General features: G+C 50.5%; 1 protein-coding gene across 1 annotated transcript in view; it reads left to right on the top strand.

The window, feature by feature from the left end:
- UNC5A (unc-5 netrin receptor A) overlaps positions 1–19,459 on the top strand; it is a 113,472-nt gene that overhangs the window by 76,840 nt on the left and 17,173 nt on the right. The window contains exon 2 of the mRNA XM_056854561.1: positions 18,181–18,402. Coding sequence (XP_056710539.1) covers positions 18,181–18,402 — 222 coding nt within the window. The remainder of the gene's footprint in view (positions 1–18,180; positions 18,403–19,459) is intronic.

Genomic DNA, 19,459 nt, shown 5'->3' with positions numbered 1-19,459 from the left:
ATAGTTTATGTGGATTCTGTGTTTGTGTGTTGGGGTGTGCATGTACAAAAAGAAGCATGCTTGCCCCCAGTGGATATTTTATTGCAGGATTGTCTGATAGGCAGGTATACAGACTTTGCTTTGCGTGCAAAGCCTTGTGTGCTCGGGTTTTGTTGGATCCAGATGCCCCTGGCTGAGCTGCAGGCAGCAGAGCTGGGGGCTGGAATGGGGGGTGGGGAGTGAGAGTTGTTAAATCAGTGAATTATGAAATGCCTTTATATCCAGGACAGGGGTTTTAATTAAATTAATTGCCAGCAACGCTGTAAAAGTGCTGAGGGGTAATAACCGGAGCGTTATGGTGCCGTTTATCTTCCCCACGTAAATTAGCTGCAGCACCTTACTACACTAGGCAGCCAGACGTGAGCGGGGTGCAATGCCTGGCAGGTTGGCTCCCCGGGAGCATCTGAGAGTAAGGAAAGTCCTCCGGTTCCTGCCTTCTCCTCTCATGCAGCTGCAGTGAGCGGTCTGTGTCAGCGCACATCTGGCTGACATGGGACCAGTGGGTGGAGGGCTGACTCAGCAAGGGAGTGATGCATAGTGCCCTCTTCTGGCCATCCGATAAACCGCAGGGCAGAGATCATTCTGTGGGCTTCCTGTTTGGGGAAAGGGGATGAGGTGGGTGGTCAGATAGGGCCCCGTAAGTGGCTGTAAGGACTTGGTGTGGAAGTGCGTGGAAACAACCTTATGCCGCAGTGGACCTGGACCCTGTGCAGGGCAAAGTGGCCTGTCCAAGTAGGGCAGGAAAAGGCAGGCTAGGCCAAGGCCAGGGGCTGAAGGGGCGGTAGGCCTGGAATCATGTATGCATGAATAAGAATCTCATTTTGGCCCTGGCCAAGGATAGAGAAAATTATTATTGGAAATAGAGACAGTCCATGTAAGCGGGGGGAGGGGGGCAGTCTGTCTGTTAAGGGTTTCCAGGTTCCTCTTCACCACTGGTGGGAGGTTTTTGGGGCAGAGCCTGAGGAGGGTGGGGTTTGGGGAGGGGAGGGACTTCAATGCCATAGAGCCCAATTGCCAAAGCGGCCATTTTCTCTAGGTGAATTGATCTTTATTGGCTAGAGAGCAGTTGTAATAGCGGGAGATCTCCAGCTAGAACCTGGAGGTTGGCAACCCTATGTCTGGTCTCAGAGTTCAGAAGTGGGACCTTCCCCAGTTGTGGCATCACGAACATACCAGGCGGGGGTGATGTGAAGATGGTGGAAGTGCCTGGCCTTGGTCTTCTAGCTGCCTTCAGCAATAGCCTTGTGGTCTTCCCACTCTGTTCTGACCCTGCTTAGAACAGAGGACACCACATGGGTGGAAGCCAACTAAGACGTTGGTTGGAAAAACAAGCCCCCTTCCTATATTCTGCCCCCTTACAAAAGCCTCCCGTGACCCCTGAGACCAACTGGACACTGTCAACTGGGGACTATCTTAAGGCTGCATGGACAAAACTGCATCAAGGGTCACCCACCCGTTGGCCTCCCTTGATCAAAAAACAAAGCTAAGCCACGGTTGGAGACTGGATCTGCCCCTTTTACATTATCCAAGCAGTTCAAAAATAATTTCCACTTACTCACAAATGATTCTATATTTAATATCTTCTCTCTCAGATGAACATAAAATGCCAGTTTCTACATCTCTGCAATTTCTCACAGTTTAGCGAGCCAATCTTTCAGCAGACGTCTATGCCTTAGCAATGATGATTTTTGCCGCTGTCAAAAGGTTTAATAAACAATTCTTATACTCTTGGCGTGCGTCACTCAAATAACCCACAGCTTTTGCACTTTTAGAAAGGGGGCTTTGTTGTTATTTTTGTCATGGATCAAACCTTCCCTCACCACCACAATTCCCAACATCTCCTTAATGCGTACAGCCTGGTTTGGGTTTCTTTCTTTTTTTTTCTTCATCAGACCTGGAAGGATACAGAATTGAGGATGAATCAGAGATAGATCCGTAGCGCTTGATTGCAGGTTTTTTGTTTTGTTTTTTTGCCTCTGAGGAATAATGCTTGCTGGGGCCACAGTTAAACCGTGTTGTCCTATTAAAATTAAAACAGGGTGTCAGACTGGGATCTGGGAGACCCAGGTTCGAATCACAGCTCTGGCGTGGAAGTTGCTGGATGACCTTGGGCCAGTGACTCCCAGCCTGCCTTGCAGGGGTTTCTATGTGAGCATAAATGGAAAAAACAATACACACTGCCCCTGAGCTCCTTGGAGAAAGGGCGAGATTTAAATGAGTGAAATAAATAATTAATTAAGAGTAAATATATCCAAATTTAGCCCCTCTCCCAAGGAACCACACAATTTTTAAAAACCCAAATAAATGTAAACATGTTTCCATGTATCCCCTAGTTTCTGCATCATTGATTTTGCCCTTGAGCTGATTTTCACTTTTTGGAAGGGATTTTCTTTTCCCCAGAATGGAATGGTAATAGGAAAAGGGATGCTGGTGACTGGGGACAGGAGGCCTGTAGAGGTATTGCTGAGAGCTGTGCTGTTCGGTTATGAAAAACTGAGAAGCAGCTGTCTCTTTTAGGCTCTAATGTGGTCTGCCTTTGATGGAAAGCAACTAGGAACGAATGGGCAATTGTCTAGAATCCAGCTGTCTGGAACGTCTCTGAAGATAGCCCTTCTTACTGAAGTGGCATGGCTGTTTTCTGTTTTGCCTGGCAGAGTTTTTGTAAGAACAGCTGAAAGGAGCGGGTTGGCATTTGGCTGGCAGAGAGTTTGCATTTTAGCAGTGATACTTTTGGACTGTCAATGCATGCCTGTGTGCTAGCTTCTGCACCAGTGTGATACCTGCTTAACCTATAGAGTCATGGAGTGCTGGGGGGGGGGGACCTTGCTGGCAGTCTAATCCAACCCCACCTGCTCAAATCAGGAATATGCAACTGTAGCATCCCTGACAGATCCCTGGTTACTGCCTAAAGACCTCAATTGCAGGAGAGTCTACTGCAGGGGTGGGGAACCTCAGGCCCGGGGGCCGTATGCGGCCCCCGAGGACATTTTTTGTGGCCCTCAGGAGCTCCGGGAATCCTGCCGCGGAGGCGGGGCGCAGGGCGGCCCTCCCCAAGGGTGTTCCTGGGGCCACGGCTTACAGCGCCCTTATAGCGTCCTTTGGACCTCCTCTCACCGACTGTTGGTTGTTGGTCAGCGAGAGGGGAGGGGGAGGGACTCTTCCCCCAAGGCTGCCCCCTACAGCTGCGGCGTGCAGGAACGCTGCGGCACATTGTAAGCCCCTATCGCTGCCTGTCGACTGTTGAGCAGCGGGAGGGGGGGAGAGGCCAGCGGCTCCCGGCAGCAGAGCATGCATGCGGGAGCCGATGGGCTTGGGGGGGGGGCTTTTATGGACTTGGGGGGGGGAGTGCACGGAGACTGGGGCCCGGTTGCTTGGTGCTCTGTGCACCGCCGGGTGTGTGTGTGTGGGTGGGGGAGGTGGGGTGGCTGGGGCCCGGTCGCGCAGGCTGGCATGCGTGGGTGTGTGTGGGGGGGGGAGGGAGGCTTTTCTCTCTTCCTCTTTTTCTGTCACTCTTTCTCCTTTCTCTCCTTCTCTTCCTCCCTCTTTTTCTGTCTCTTTCTTTGTCTCCCTCTGTCCTTTTTTTTCTTTTCCTCCGTCCTTTTCTTTCTTTCTTCCCCTCTCTCCATTTCTTTCTCCCTTTCTCTCTCTTTCTCCCTCCCTCCCTTTTCCTCTTTCTCTGTTTTCCTTCCTCCCTTTCTCCCTTGCCAATCGGCTGTGGGCTGCGCCCCCCTGTCGCCTCGTTTTTTGGGGCCCACCGCTGGCTGCCCTCCCACCTGGGAGGGGGGAGTGGGGGCGCCCTGCAGGCCTTCTCTGGGTGGCCTCCCCTGGGGTTGCCAACCTCCAGGTGGTGGCTGGAGACCTGGCAACCCTAGCCTCTCCCCCCCCCACGGGAGATCTACACCTGGTATGGCCCCTGAAAGATGTTATAAATGTGCGAATGGTCCTTGGCAGGAAAAAGGTTCCCCACCCCTGGTCTACTGCTTCCTGAGGTAGTCTGTTCCAATGTTGAACAACTCTTACCATTAGGAAGTTTCTTCTAATATTTAACTGAAATCTACTTCTATATAATTTTCACCCCTTGATCCTGCCCTCTGGAACACAAGATCACCATGCACTCATCTCCTGCATGACAGCCTTTCAGATGCATGAAGGCAGAAATCATGTCTCCCCTTCAGTCTTCTCCAAGCTCTTTCCCCCTTTCCTCATAGAGCTTGGTTTTCAGACATCTCACCATCTTGATTGCCCTTCTCTGGATGTATGGAAGCAATCAGATTATTGCATTGCAACTCACCCTCCCCCCCCCCAAAGAAACTTGCTCTGTAAAGGCTGCTTTGAACTTCCCAGTGCTGGGGAAGAGAAGTATTGCATAATGCTGCCTTCAGACATGTTCTCCCTCCCCAGATGCACATACTATGCTCCCCTATAGTCTTCTCTGTGAGATTTTCCAGAGATTGCTTTACAAGTGTTCAAGATTTTATCCAAAACCATGAGGACAAGAAACCTGATGTTTAAAGCCCAATTTTGCCCCAGATACCCACCCCAGTGAAGTCAAGGATATGCACAGGACATAGCTTTAGACCCCATGCTGCAGTTTTGAATGAATCATGAACCCTAGGGTGCATGTCAGAACACCAACAAAGTTACTACAAAGAGAGCTTGCCTGAGCATCCAAAACATGTACCCACTGGAAAAACCTATGGTGGTGGTGGAAAGTGCCGTCAAGTCACAGCTGACTTGTGACGACCCTGTAGGGTTCAAGGAAAGAGATGTTTGGAGGTGGTTTGCTATTGCCGGCCTCTGCGTGGGCTGAGAGAGTTCGTAGAGACCTGTGATTGGCCCAAGGTCACCAGCAGGTTTCATGTCGAGGAGTGGGGAATCAAACCTGATTCTCCAAATTAGAGTCCGCCACTCTTAACCACTACACCATGCCGGATCTCCATAAAACCCATATCTGAGACAATATTACCAGTTTCCAATCAGCCAGATCACAGGTATGAACATCCATAAGATAGAATCAAGAATATGTCTTGTGTCTCTCCGCATACATGCAGATGTGCGAGGGATATAGAACAAGGTCAACTGATTGCTAGGTGTCAGGCGAGTAGGATACAGTGTGGTGTAGTGGTTAAGAGTGGTGAATTCTAATCTGGAGAACCGGGTTTGATTCCCCACTCCTCCACATGAGTGGCGGACTCTAATCTGGTGAACCAGGTTGGTTTCCCCACTCCTACAAATGAAGCCTGTTGGGTGACCCTGGGCTAGTCACAGTTTTCTTAGAGCTCTCTCAGCCCCACCTATCTCATAAGGTGTCTGTTGTGGGGAGAGGAAGGGAAGGAGATTGTAAGCTTGTTTGATTCTCCTTAAACGGTAGAGCAAATAGGCATATAAAAACTAACTGTTCTTCTACATCCCTAAACCACTGAATTACAGAAAAAGATACAGCCAATGCTGAAATAGAATCTTGCTATTTCCAGAGAAAAAACACTGAAAGACAAAAAGCTCAGTGGACTTGGTTTTTCAGCTTTTGTGATAACTTTCAAATCTAGGACACCGAATCATAGATGACGATAGGATCTTGTGGACCATCTCCGCTATAGCAGAATATCCCATCCCTACAGCCTGTTATCTAGCCTTTCCTTGAAATCTCCAAAGAAAGAGATTTCACAACCAGCCTATGTATCCAGTTCCTAGGCACGTGCAATATGGTGATGGATTTTGTGACCTGCCCAGCTAGATGGGACCTGTATATATCTCTGGAACTTCTTGGGGGAATGTAAATTAACTTAGAAAAGAAAGACTTGTTTCTGGTGTTTGTGTTATGTGCAGAAGACCACTATTATCAGAGTCTCTGCTTATATTCAGAGACAGAGATACTGAGAGTGCCAGATGCTGGGGACAGACAGACAACCAGGGAGGACTACAATAGAAGGAGGAGGAGGAGGAGGAGTTGGTTTTTATCTGCCACCTTTCTCTGCCACTTAAGGGAGAATCAAACCAGTTTACAATCACCTTTTCCTCCCCTCCCCACAACAGACACCCTGTGAGGTAGGTGGGGCTGAGAGAGTGTGACTAGCCCGAGGTCACCCAGCTGGCTTCATGTGTAGGAGTGGGGAAACCAACCCAGTTCATCAGATTAGCATCCGCTGCTCATGTGGAGGAGCGGGGAATCAAACCCAGTTCTCCACTCCAAACCACCACTGTTAACCACTACAACATTAAAGAAGCCAAAGCTGCTGGACTAGAAAGACATTTGGCCAGATACGGCCGGGCTTTTCTGATGTCCATAAGACCCTGAGGGAATGTGCATTATATTTGGGTGGCATTTATTAATTGCCATAGGTCTCCTGATTGCATTAGAGGGAGATTCCTGTTGATTTCTACTCAATTGCCTCTAGCCACTGTTCATCTCAATGTTAATGTAGCAGTTGCTTCTTGGGGCAGCAGCCAAGGTACAGTCAAGTGATCATTAAAAGGGCCCATGCAGTGCCAGGGGTAATGTGTAAGGTATGCAAGAACTGGGAGGTGCATGTCAGAGTCATACGAAAGCATGCATTGAGTGTATGCAGAATCTGGGATGAGAAGAAAATGCAGGAATCGTGCAGGAGGGAATGGAACAAACGAGAGATGCAGTTCCAGAGGTTGTGCCTGAGGAGGATGCCGGCGGTTGAAGAGCACGAGGGATTGTCCAGAGTGGAAAGAGGGAGAGAAGAACATATGAGCAGGCTGGTAGGAGAGGAGCGCTGAGAAGCATGCAGGTGAGTCAGGGATGTTTGCATTGCACATGGAAGGAGTCTGGCATGGGGAACATGTAGGAAGGAAGCCTGTAGGTGGATCGAAGGTATTGGAAGCCTGTCAGGAGTGTGAGGGAAATCACTCCGCTGTCAGGCTTCCAATACCTTCTGGAGCATGCGGCGATTTTGGCAGGAGGGAAGCATGTAGGAAGCTTACAGGTGAAGGCAGTATATGAGGGGAACTAGCAGGAAACAAGCTGGTGGGTGTGGAGCATGTGGGGAGCAGGGGATGTGGGGAGCAGGTGGAAAGTGTGCAGGTGGGTGGGGGGCAGGCGGGGAGCATGCTCAGCGTTAATTCCCCGGCATTCCATTCTGTTTAATTGCTTATTAAATTCTAAGCAGCCAATTATCAGCAGCAATTACAGCTCCACGCAGTGACACAATCGCCGCTTTAGCATTTGTTAATCAAATGCTTATTTAGGACTCAGCTTTATTAGCTGTTGCTGGAGGGAGAGCCCAGTCCCAGAGGCTGGGGGAAGGGAACTTCAGCGCGCGCCCCCCTGCCCACATCTTCGACTCCTTTGCCCTCTCTGATGTGGCCAGACTCCCCCATCCTCTCTCTCTCTCTCTCTCTCTCTCTCTCTCTCTTGTGCTGCAGCAGCGTGGCAAAAGGGTCCAGCAACCAGGAATGGGAGGATTCACACATGGGTTGGCTGCATGCTCCCTGCAACTCAGATTCTCATAGCCTCCAGGCTCTTGTCAGAGAAGAGCAGCCTCTGCCCTCAGCCTAGCCAATGGCAGGGTTGAACCTTCACCTTGAATGCTGCAGCCTCTTTGCCTGGAGGCATGGACGTCTCTCCTTTCGATCTGCATTCAGGGAGGCTACAGGAGAAGGCAGGGAAATTGCTCCAGCTAAGAGGCAGGAGGAGGAAAGCACAAATGTTGTTGTCGACTAACTGGCTCACTTCTCACAATAAAGGGTTCAATAAGGGGTCCAGTGATTACACCTGCTTCATCTAGTTGAGCATGTGAAGAACCATTCTGGATGTGCACAAGAGATGGACAAGTGTGTGATGGATGTGTCTGAGCACAGAGTGTGTCTGGGTGCAAGCTTGCTACGGGAGAAGTGCATTGAGTGTGCAGTACGATTGTGTAAGTATTATTAGCAGACCTGACAGCAGATGTGTGCAGGGTTTGCTGTGTTCCTGAGCCTTTTATGGTCTGGGACCATCATATCTGCCCGACTGTTTCTCCTGGCATAACCCCCGCCCCCGAGAGCTTTATGCTCCAATAACAATTTACTGGTGGTCCCCAGCCCAAAGAGTGTCCGGCTGTCCTCAACTAGGGCCAGGGCTTTCTCTGCCCTGGCCCCAGCCTGATGGAACTCCCTTTCTAGTGTGACCAGGGCCCTGCAGGACCGTAAAGATTCCCGTAGGACAGGGGTGGGGAACCTCTGGCCCGCGGGTCGGATCCGGCCCGCAAGATCATTTTGTCCGGCTCCCGGCCCACCTGCCGAGGCCGGGAGCTCCACGGAGCTAGCTGTCGCTAGCCAGGCCCTCATCTCAGCACTTCGGGCTTCACTGGGAAGCCGGAGCGCGTTCACACAAAGCTGAAGGTTGATTGGGTGATTGTGGGGGCGTTTCCTCCAAGTCTCCCTGCTTCCTGTTCCTTGCGAGAGAGAGAAAACACGTGCCTGGCCAGCTCTCTCGGCAGCCCAACTTTGTTTCCTTGGCCCCTTCCCCTTCACCAGTGCCCTACCGGCTTTTTCCAGGTGAGTGAGTGGCTTACCTTGAGTTCTTGCTGTGGCGAAGCCCCTGCCTCCATCCCCCCGCACTGCCTGCACGCTTGCCCCACCACGGCCTCGAGTTCTTGGGGCGGCAGAGGCCCCTGCCTCCATCCCCCCCCACCGCCTGCGTGCTTGCCGTTTCACTTGCTGAGGGTCCCTGCCCAGCCCTCCCTCTGCTTGAGCCCCTGGCCCGCGCACTTGCTGCGCCGCCACCGAAGGGTCCCCCGCCAGCCCTCCCCATGCTCCATTCCCCCGGCCTGCGCGCTTGTGTATGTGCGTGTGTGCGCGAGATCCCCGGGCCGCTGGTGAGTGCGTGGGTGTGTGGGGGGGAAGCCTCCCACCCTCCCTTTTCTTTCTTTCTTTCTTTTCTTTCTTTCTTTCTTTCTTTCTTTCTTTCTTTCTTTCTTTCTTTCTTTCTTTCTTCCCTTCCCTTCCCTTCCCTTCCCTTCCCTTCCCTTCCCTTCCCTTCCCTTCCCTTGCTGCGCCGCCGCCGCCAAAGGGCCCAGCCCTCCCTGTGCTCCATTCCCCTGGCCTGCGCGCTTGCTGCGCTGCCGCCGGAGGGTCCTCCCCCAGCCCTCCCCGTGTATGTGCGTGTGTGCGGAGATTCCCGGGCTGCTGTTGAGTGCTTGTGTGTTTGTGGGGGGGGGGGGAGAAGCCTCCCACCCTCTCTTTCCTTCCTTCCTTTTTTTCTTTCTTTCCTTCCTTCCTTCCCTTCTTACTTTCCTCCCTTCCCTCCTTCCTTCCTTCCTTCTTCCCTTCTTTCTTCCCTTCCCTTCTTACTTTCCTTCCTTCCCTCCTCTCCCCCGTCTTTCTTTCTTTCTTTCTTTCTTTCTTTCTTTCTTTCTTTCTTTCTTTCTTTCTTTCTTTCTTTCTTTCTTTCTTTCTTTCTTCCTTCCTTCCTTCCTTCCTTCCTTCCTTCCTTCCTTCCTTCCTTCCTTCCTTCCTTCTTTTCTTCGCTTCCTTCCTTCCTTCCTTCCTCCCCTCCCCTCCCCTCCCCGTTTCTTTCTTTCTTTCTTTCTTTCTTTCTTTCTTTCTTTCTTTCTTTCTTTCTTTCTTTCTTTCTTTCTTTCTTTCCCTTCCCTTCCCTTCCCTTCCCTTCCCTTCCCTTCCCTTCCCTTCCTGCGCCGCTGCCGCCGCCAAAGGGCCCAGCCCTCCCTGTGCTCCATTCCCCCGGCCTGCGCGCTTGCTGCGCTGCTGCGGGAGATCCCCGGGCTGCTGTTGAGTGCTTGTGTGTTTGTGGGGGAGGGGGGAGAAGCTTCCCACCCTCTCTTTCCTTCCTTCCTTTTTTTCTTTCTTTCCTTCCTTCCCTTCTTACTTTCCTCCCTTCCCTCCTTCCTTCCTTCTTCCCTTCTTTCATCCCTTCCCTTCTTACTTTCCTTCCTTCCCTTCTTTTCTTTCCTTTCTTCCGTTCTTTCTTTCTTTCTTTCTTTCTTTCTTTCTTTCTTTCTTTCTTTCTTTCTTTCTTTCTTTCTTTCTTTCTTTCTTTCTTTCTTTCTTTCTTGCAAACCTCCAGGTGGTGGCTGGAGATCTTGCAACCCTAGCCTCTTACTCCCCCTCCCCCACACCGGGAGATCTATGCCTGGTATGGCCCCCGAACGATGTTATAAATGTGAAAATGGCCCTCGGCAGGAAAAAGGTTCCCCACCCCTGCCGTAGGACCTGTAAGATGGAGTTATTCCGCCAGGCCTATAGTTGAGGGCAGCAACAGTTTTATCATCAAAGCTGGCTTCCCTACCCCACATTGAAGGGGGAAGGGCTGACTGCTTCTTCAGGCCAGCACGGCTTTATGCAATTATGATCAGAGCCACTTGTTTTTAAATGTGGGGTGTGGAACGTCTGGCCCGTGGGCCATTTAAGGCCCGCGAAATCATTTGGTCTGGCCCTTCGTGGGTCCTGGCAGATCTCTAGATTCCAAAGAGGGAGGAAAGGGGTGGATCAAATCTGATGGGAGTAGAGAGGAAATCCAGGTGGTCAGTCAGTCTGCTGGCTGAAGTGGCTCCGGCCTGGGAAGGGCTAACGGTGGTGGCAGAAGCGGCAGCAGCAGTTCATCTTCGGTTCTCCCTGCAGAGCGTGTTGTGGCCTTTGAGGAGATGCTGCTAATGCACCCAGCAGCAGCCGCCCTTCCTTGCTCGCTATCACTGTCACCAGTGCCACAGGCACAGGGTAGGCAGAGCATAGGAGCCTTCCCCACTTCTTTCTTTCAGAGCTGCCTGCGAAGTCGTGGCTGGTGGGCAGACAGAGCCCGCCCACCTCAGTTGCTGCCCGCTTTGCCACCCGCCCTCGCCGGCTCCTCAGGTGCTGTGCTTGGGCTCGCTCCAGAGCTTGCAGACAACAGGCATGGAGAGCTGCTACTGCCACTACCACCGCGGCGGGGAAGGGGCGGGCTGCCCTTGCCGGCTTAATGAATGAGGCTGCGGGGGCACGAGAGGCATGTGCAAGCCCCGCTGGAGCGCAAGCCCTGGATTCCACTTGAGCTGTGCTCTTTGCCAAGATGGGGTGGTGGACTGGGTGGGAATCGGGGGTGCGCTGCCAGGCGCAGGAGGCTAACCTGCCTGGCACCGGGGGGGGGGGGCTGTGGACAAAGGAGGGGTAGGCAAACTGTTGGCTCGGAGCAACCCCAGAGTAAAGGGTGTGGGGGTGAAGGTAGGGCCTACAGGAGCAAAAGCTTCTCGCTCTGTACTCCCCTCTACCTTTCTTCATGGTTATGGATGCCTCCCCCTCTTTACTCTCAGTCGTGGTCCTAGGCTGGAATAGAAAAAAAAGGGCAGGGGGAATACTCTCATATGTGAGGGATGGGCGCCTTGGAAACTACAGTTATTGGAGAGGATTTCGTTTTCTTTCTCTTCCCTTCCCCCCCCCCTCAATTCCTGAGAACAGGCAAAACTTTTTTTAAGTTGATAATTTTGTATGGCTCGCAAATGATGTTGTAAATATCCAAATGGCCCTTGGCAGAAAAAAGGTTCCCCACCCCCTGGATTAGATACTGGGAACTGTTTTAACAGTTTACAGTTATATTTATGGTTTGGTTATTTATATGTTTTGTTGATGTTAGCTGCACTGAGCCCAGCCTCGGCCAGGGTATAAACTGAAATATAAATAAAATAAAGAAGGCTTCTTAGGCAGAAGGAAGGTGTTCCTCCTTTGCTGAGCATGGTAGCAGGACAAAGGGGAGTGTTTCTGGGTCTACCTCACAACCACCTCTAACCAGACGTGCCCTGGGAGTTCCAGGTCCAAAGCTCCCAGCAATTTTTGAAACTCAATTTGATTTATGTGAGGCCTGATTTGGATGAGGACTGAGACATGCAAAGACAGGGGGGGTTAGCCTGCACTGTTTACCTGACCTGTAACAGCCCCAGGGAGCTGCCAGTTACTCTGGCGGTGAAGCTTTAGGGTTGCCAGGTCCCCCTTCGCCACCTGCGGGAGGTTTTTGGGGTGGAGCCTGAGGAGGGCAGGGTTTGGGGAGGGACTTCAATGCCATAGAGTCCAATTGCCAAAGCGGCCATTTTCTCCAGGTGAACTGATCTCTATTGGCTGGAGATCAGTTGTAATAGCAGGAGATCTCCAGCTAGTACCTGGAGGTTGGCAACCCTAGCTGGAGATCAGTCATAATAGCAGGAGATCTCCAGCTAGTACCTGGAGGTTGGCAATTCTATGAAGCTTACAGATGGGCAACATGTAAGTTTTTCTCAACAAAGCAAATGGTGGCTCCCCAGGGCCATTTCTGGTTGGGAAAATGGTGCAGAGGGGGGGCTTTGAAGCCCCCTGTCCCAATGCACTATCGTTTTGATCCGAATTAGCCTCTGCATTCCTGAGAACAAAGGAACTCCAAAAACAAAGCTCTAGTTTGACAAGACCCCCAGGGCAAACTTAGGAACAGTATAAAGTGGTTATGCACTGTAACTGTGATTGTAACTCTCTACCTGATTGTCACCAGTTCATGTATGCTGTGCTGTCTCGGTGTGATGTTTGTCTGAAGCCCTGCCATGGATATTGTATATGCCCTGTGAGCTATGTATTCTCACCATCCAGAAAGCCCTACTGCCTACCAATCCTGGCTGCTGCAATGCAGATGTGATAAAGAAGCAAATGGATCCACTAAGGGGTGACTTTACTGAAGCATTGGTAACAGGGGGCTTCTGATGAAGGGGAAGGGAGCTCCCAAGTGCCTGCAAGATTAGGCCTCCTTCACATAGGGTTGCCAGGTCCCTCTTTGCTACCAGCAGGAGGTTTTGGGGGCAGAGCCTGAGGAGGGCAGGGTTTGGGGAGGGGAGGGACTTTAATGCCATAGACTCCAATTGCCAAAGAGATCATTTTCTCCAGGTGAACTGATCTCTGTCAGCTGGAGATCAGTCGTAATAGCAGGAGATCTCCAGATAGTACCTGGAGGTTGGCAACCCTACCTTCACATATTCATCTAGGGGGAGCCAGAGTGCTGTAGTGGTTAAGAGCAGTGGTTTGGAGCGGTGGACTCTGATCTGGAGAACCAGGTTTGATTCCAACTCCTACACATGAGTGGCGGATGCTGATCTGGTGAACTGGATTGGTTTCCCCACTCCTACACATGAAGCCAGCTGGGTCACCTCGGGCTAGTCACAGCTCTCTTAGAGCTCTCTCAGCCACACCTACCTCACAGGGGTGCCTGTTGTGGGAAGGAGGGGGGAAGGAGATTTTAAGCCGGTTTGATTCTTCCTTTAGTGGTAGAGAAAGTCAGCATATAAAAACCAACTCTTCTTCTTCTTCTTCTTCCCTAAATATAGGGTTGCCAACCTCCAGGTACTAGTTGGAGGTCTCCTGCTATTACAACTGATCTCCAGCCAATAGAGATCACTTCCCCTGGAGAAAATGGCTGCTTTGGCCACAGAACACTATGGCATTGAAGTCCCTCCCCTCCCCAAACCCCACCCTCCTCAGGCTCCACCCCAAAAACCTCCAGCCAGTGGTGAAGAGGACCTGGTAACCCTACCTGAGGAGGGTGTAGGAATAATAATCCAGTCTCATGGGCCTCAGTCCACCTGATCGATACCTTCCCTCCCATCAGGATAGTGTCAGCTTCATGAACATAGTTGGAGTGTTCCCACACACTCTCATCTGCCATGGGATCACCCCTCAAGCAAGTGGCTCTGATGCTACTGAGTATGTGTGTATAAAAGTGGGCCAGAGACTCCAGGCCAAAAATAGCTCAACAGAGACTTGGAAACTGCACGCATGTCATGAGCTATTCTCTGTCTGGCACACAGTAGGAAGCTTGGAAGGTGGTGGCAGAAGCTGATCCTACAGCTGCAGCAGCTGTGGGGCTCAAGGGCCCTTGGGGATTAAGCCTGAGCTGGGAGTGAAAGGGAGAAAAAACTAGGAGGCAGGCCCAATGCCATCAAGTTGGGTGGAGCAGCTACAGCAAGGAGAGAGGCTAGTAGGTAGGGTCGCCAGGTGCAGCAGAGGGCAAGTTTCCCGCATCTTTCACTGTTATGTACAAATGGGAATTGCTGCAGGTGCCCTGGGTGACTGTAATGCTGCAGGAGTTACGAAAGCCGGCAACTTCAGAAAATCTCCTCTTCTATACATGTATTCCAAAGTAAGGGAGAACTAGGGGAGGGGCCATGGCTCAGTGGCAGAGCATCTGCTTGGCATGCAGAAGGTCCCAGGTTCAATCCCTGTCATCTCCAGTTAAAGGAACTAGGCAAGCAGGTGATGCGAAAGACCTCTACCTGAGACCCCGGAGAGCCGCTGCTGGTCTGAGTAGACAATACTGACTTTGATGGACCGAGGGTTGGGTTCAGTATAAGGCAGCTTCATGTGTTCATGTGTACCCTCTGTGCCATCTCGCCTTTGCAGAAAGGAAAAGTGGCGATTCCAGCAGAGGCTGGGTTGAAATGGGAGGCAGCGCCGGTGAGTGATGCCGATGGTGAGAAGCACCAGCTGTCAGGGTTAAGCAGACAGGTGTGGGTGTGCATGTGCGCACATCGTGGCTAGAGAAACAGCAGGAACTTTGGCACTTGGCCGAAGCTCCTGTGTGCTGCTCAGGTTTTGAAATACTGTCCTCCCTGTCTCTAGGCTCAGTAGGCAAGCAGTCATTGCCGCTGGCAGCAGCGTTGCTGTTTTCCCCGGTTTCAGTGGCCAGACCCTGCCCTCTGCCAGGGGAAAGCCGGGGCGCGAGGAGGTGCGGTGGGGCCGCCCTGCAGATGCACCAGGCCCAGCAGGCTGCTGCGAGGGAGAGGAGGGGGCAGAGGGGAGGGAGCAGGACCGGCTCAGTGTGGCATGACGAGCCGAGGCCCCCGGAGAAGTGAGCGATGCCCCTTATTGGTCACACTACATTTCTTTTTCATTAGCAGTTAAATGCAGACATGAGGGATCGGCACAGGTTCACTGGGCGCATGCTGTGCAGCATTTCCTGCCGTGATGGATTAGACCCAGCGGAGGCTGGGAGGGGGGAGCCTGTCGGCGGAGGCCCCAGCTGTGCACGCCTGTCACAAGGGGGCACCGTTTGATGTATCAGGAACAAGACAGGAGGAGCCGTCCTGGGAGATGGGGAGGGTGGGAGGACGACCACTTCGCTGCAGGCTTCGGGACGAGGGCGCAGAAGATGATCATGTATCTTGCGAGGGGGGTGGGATAGATATCCCATATAACTGTACCTATAATATGAGTCTGGTTTTCCTATTTTTCCGTTACTTTTGCCAGTTAGTGGCAAATTTTTCCATATGGTAACATTTGGATGGGTAAAATGCCAATTTTCTTATTTTGATATAGATCCTTTAAAAATTTCAGTATCTGCTGAAATTTCAAAATTTGGAAATTACAGTCCTGAGGAAAGTACTTTCCACAAAACATGGGGAAATGGACCAATGGCGGGGGCTACCTAGAATGATCAGTGGGTGGGCTCCCACAGATGATTTCTGTTAACAGAAAGGAGGGGCAGCATTCACCGATTCTTCCCTACTTGCTCTGACTCTCCCTTCATGCTGTTCCTGTGGGTTCCCAGTTCCCCAGGACCAGCATTGGGGAGGCCACTTGGGCTGCAGCAGGAGGGGGGGAGAAGGTCACACTCCTTCCATTGGTGGAAATTTTCCGCAGGATCCAAGCCATCATTTTGAAGCTAGCAGCCCGTTCCTGAGACCAAATACCAACCAGGGCTGACCCTGCTTAGCTTCTGAGATCTGACGAGATCAGGCTAGCCTGGGCCATCCAGGTCAGGGCAACCTGCATATTACTGTATAATATTGTACATATTTTTGTCACACTGTACTGTTTGTTGATGTTTTGCACATGTCTTAACTTTAAATACACAAAATATTGTCGAAGGCTTTCACGGTCAGAGTTCATTGGTTCTTGTAGGTTATCTGGGCTGTGTAACCTGGTCTTGGAATTTTCTTTCCTGACGTTTCGCCAGCAGCTGTGGCCGGCATCTTCAGAGGAGTAACACTGAAGGACAGTGTCTCTCAGTGTCAAGTGTGTAGGAAGAGTCAGAGTAGGAAGAGTCATCTCTGACTCTTCCTACACACTTGACACTGAGAGACACTGTCCTTCAGTGTTACTCCTCTGAAGATGCCTGCCAAAGCTGCTGGCGAAATGTCAGGAAAGAAAATTCCAAGACCACGGTTACACAGCCCGGATAACCTACAAGAACCAATTTAAATACACGTTTTGATATTGTTGACCTTTGTGAGCCTACCCTGTTTAGTTCTTACAATATTATATTAACAGTGGATTTGAGTCCTTTTGTTGATTAACCCCAAATTCTAGCATATCTTGGAATAGAAAATGTCCCGCAATACCCAAAATGTTTGTGGTGGTGAAAGTCATTGAACTTGAAAATGCCAAAACATCCAGAGTCTGAAAACACACTTTCACATGAGGCAGGCTGTTTTCTTTTTTGGGGAGTGCTCACTCCCCTTTTGGATATTAAATAATTCACACCTGTTCTCCTTTTTAAAGCTTAAATTTTTATTTGCATTTTTAAAGAAACAAACCATACCTTTTGGACCTAAGATGTTATAAAACTAACACAAACTGTCTTAAATGTTTAAATAGCTTTAGCGAAGCTATGGTATGGGATAGGAGGTGATGACAGCTGTGGGGTACGCTGTCATACTAATGGCTGTTACCATTAGGAGACCTTATAGACATAACCATATTTTTGTAGGAATGGTATGCACCAATAGTATGTTGTTAATTCCAGTTGGGATTATGTTTGCAACCAAGATTTTGGTCCAGTAGTTCCCTAGAGACCAAAAAGATTTGGAAGGGTATCAGCTTTCAAGCGTTAGATTGTTCTGAAAAGATACATCTGACAAAGGGAGTTTGACTCAAAAGCTGATACCCTAAAAAATCTTTGTTGGTCTGTAAGGTGCTACTGGACTGGAATCTAGCTGTTCTACTTCTGACCAACACGGCTACCCTCTGAAACTATTTGCAGCCAAGTATCACATAACTTATTGTGTGTGTGTATATAAACAGCTGTCAAGTCACAGCTGACTTATGGCAACCCCCTCATGGGGTTTTCAAGGCAAGTGTTTAAGGAGAGGTGGTTTGCCATTGCCTTCCTCTGCAAAGTCTTCCTTGGGGGTCTCACGTCCAAGTACTGACCCAGCTTGGCTTCTGAGATCTGAAGAGATCAGGTTACATTATACCATTCCACATCCCTCACAGAAATTATTAGCAGTAGCAATAACCAATTGTGGCACACTGGAGAGCAGTTCTACAACCAAAGTTAATCACATGCCCTCTGTAGTAAGAGAGAAATACACACAACCAATTACCACCTGTTCCACCACCTGTGCTATTCACTTCTTGTGATGGGCTACAGCTATTGCCTAAGATCCTGGTAGGTACACTGCCGTGGCTGATCTTAAAATAGTGTTGAGTTGTAATTCTCGTCATTTGTGCGACTGAAAGTGTTGCTGAAATTTCCCACTCATCTCCTAACATCTTAAGAATTGCCAGTAAATGGCAACGATCATGAGTTTTTGACACTCACCATGACATATAATGCAACCTAAGAGGAAGTGCATCTGGTGCTTTTCATTGGCCCTTACTGTGGGTAGGATTTAGAATCATAGAATCATAGAGTTGGAAGGGACCACCAGGGTCATCAAGTCCAACCCCCTGCACAATGCAGGAAATTCAAAATTACCTCCCCCCACACACACCTAGTGACCAGAAGATGGCCAAGATGCCCTCCCTCTCATCATCTGCCTAAGGTCACAGAATCAGCATTTGGTTGCGTCTATGAGGCTTGAGGACAAGATGTTCAGGCAGTCGGCGCGACCATCACGGGTTGGCTGTGGAGGCAACAGCATGGCTGAGAGCTCTTGCTTCGGTTGCTTTCATTAACGTTACGGGCCAATTAACTGTGTAATTAGCCAAATATCCCCGAAGAGTAGAAGCTGTTCAAATTACAGGAAAGCAGAGCCAAATCTTTTTAACTTCGAAAGATTGGTTTTAGAGAACTCTGGGCCTGGCCAGTGGAGCAAAAGCACCATCTGACCTTGAGGGGTTGAACAGAGACTACTGTGCAGATCTCTCATCCAGTAGTGGAAATCCCCATTTCTTCGAGGCCTGGGGTTTTTTGTTTTTTTTTGGTCATTGTTGCCTCTTTCTAATCATATCCTTTTTGTCCACCCTGCCCAGGTGCCCAGCAAAGTGCCACAGTGCCCATCCCTGCGCCAGGCTCCACTTCAGACCTGCTCCCTCATTTCCTCCTGGAACCTGACGATGTTTATATTGTCAAGAACAAACCGGTGACACTGGCTTGCAAGGCCACGCCTGCCACTCAGATCTACTTCAAGTGCAATGGCGAGTGGGTGCACCAGGGCGATCACATCATACAGCGGAGCATGGAGAAAAGCACAGGTGAGCGCTGGGACTGGGGATGGAACATGTGGAGCTGCTTTAGACTGAACCAGACCCTTGGTCCATCAAAGTCAGTACTGTCTACTCCAACTGGCAGTGGCACTCCAGGGTCTCAGGTGGAGGTCTTTCACTAGGGTTGCCAACCTCCAGGTACTAGCTGGAGATCTCCTGCTATTACAACTGATCTCCAGCCGATAGAGATCAGTTCACCTGGAGAAAATGGCCGCTTTGGCAATTGGACTCTATGGCATTGAAGTCCCCCCACCCCAAACCCCTCCCTCCTCAAGTTCCACCCCAAAAACCTCCCGCCCGTGGCAAAGAGGGACCTGGCAACCCTATCTTTCACATCACCTACCTGCCTAGTCCCTTTAACTGGAGATGCCAGGGATTGAACCTGGGACCTTCTGCTTGCCAAGCTAATGCTCTACCACTGAGCCACAGCCCCTTCCCGGATCTTAGGCAGGAGAGAGATTGGTCTCCTTACAGCCCGAGTGACTGATAGACGGTATCTGCCTCAGCGCCAATGTAGCCTGACAGTGCAGCCTTAAGCAAAGATACACCCTCCTAAACCCATGGATCTCAAGGGCAGGACTCTGATTAGGACTCCACTGTGAGTTAGGAGGGTCTCACAGGACGTACCAACACTACAGATCAGTATTGTATTTATACTGGTGTAACTCTCATAGCTTTTGCTAAAGTCTGCTAGGAATTTCAGCTATCGGAGTTCCCTGTTAGCGTAAGCTAGCCCTGCCGATAGAACCGCAGCTCCCAGGAGAGAGGGAATTAGTATTAAACCAGCTGAAGCCTGCAGTGAAGATATGCCTGTAGAGTTCGGATCATTCCATTCACACCCGCTGAGGGGCTCACCAGACCATTCAACAACTTCTTCTTGCAACTTCAGTAAAGTGTCCCCCTCCCCAGCTCTCACTGGCCAAGTGCCTATTCTTTCCGTAGACATTTTATTACCACTTAGGCAACCAGAACATGATCGTAGCCTGAATCAGATCTAAACCGTAAATAGAAGATGAGGCCAAAACAAAAGGAAAGGAAGACTTCC

The sequence above is a fragment of the Euleptes europaea genome, chromosome 1, assembly GCF_029931775.1.
Source record: "Euleptes europaea isolate rEulEur1 chromosome 1, rEulEur1.hap1, whole genome shotgun sequence".
Lineage (NCBI taxonomy): Eukaryota > Metazoa > Chordata > Lepidosauria > Squamata > Sphaerodactylidae > Euleptes > Euleptes europaea.
This window is presented reverse-complemented; position numbering and strand designations above follow the sequence as displayed.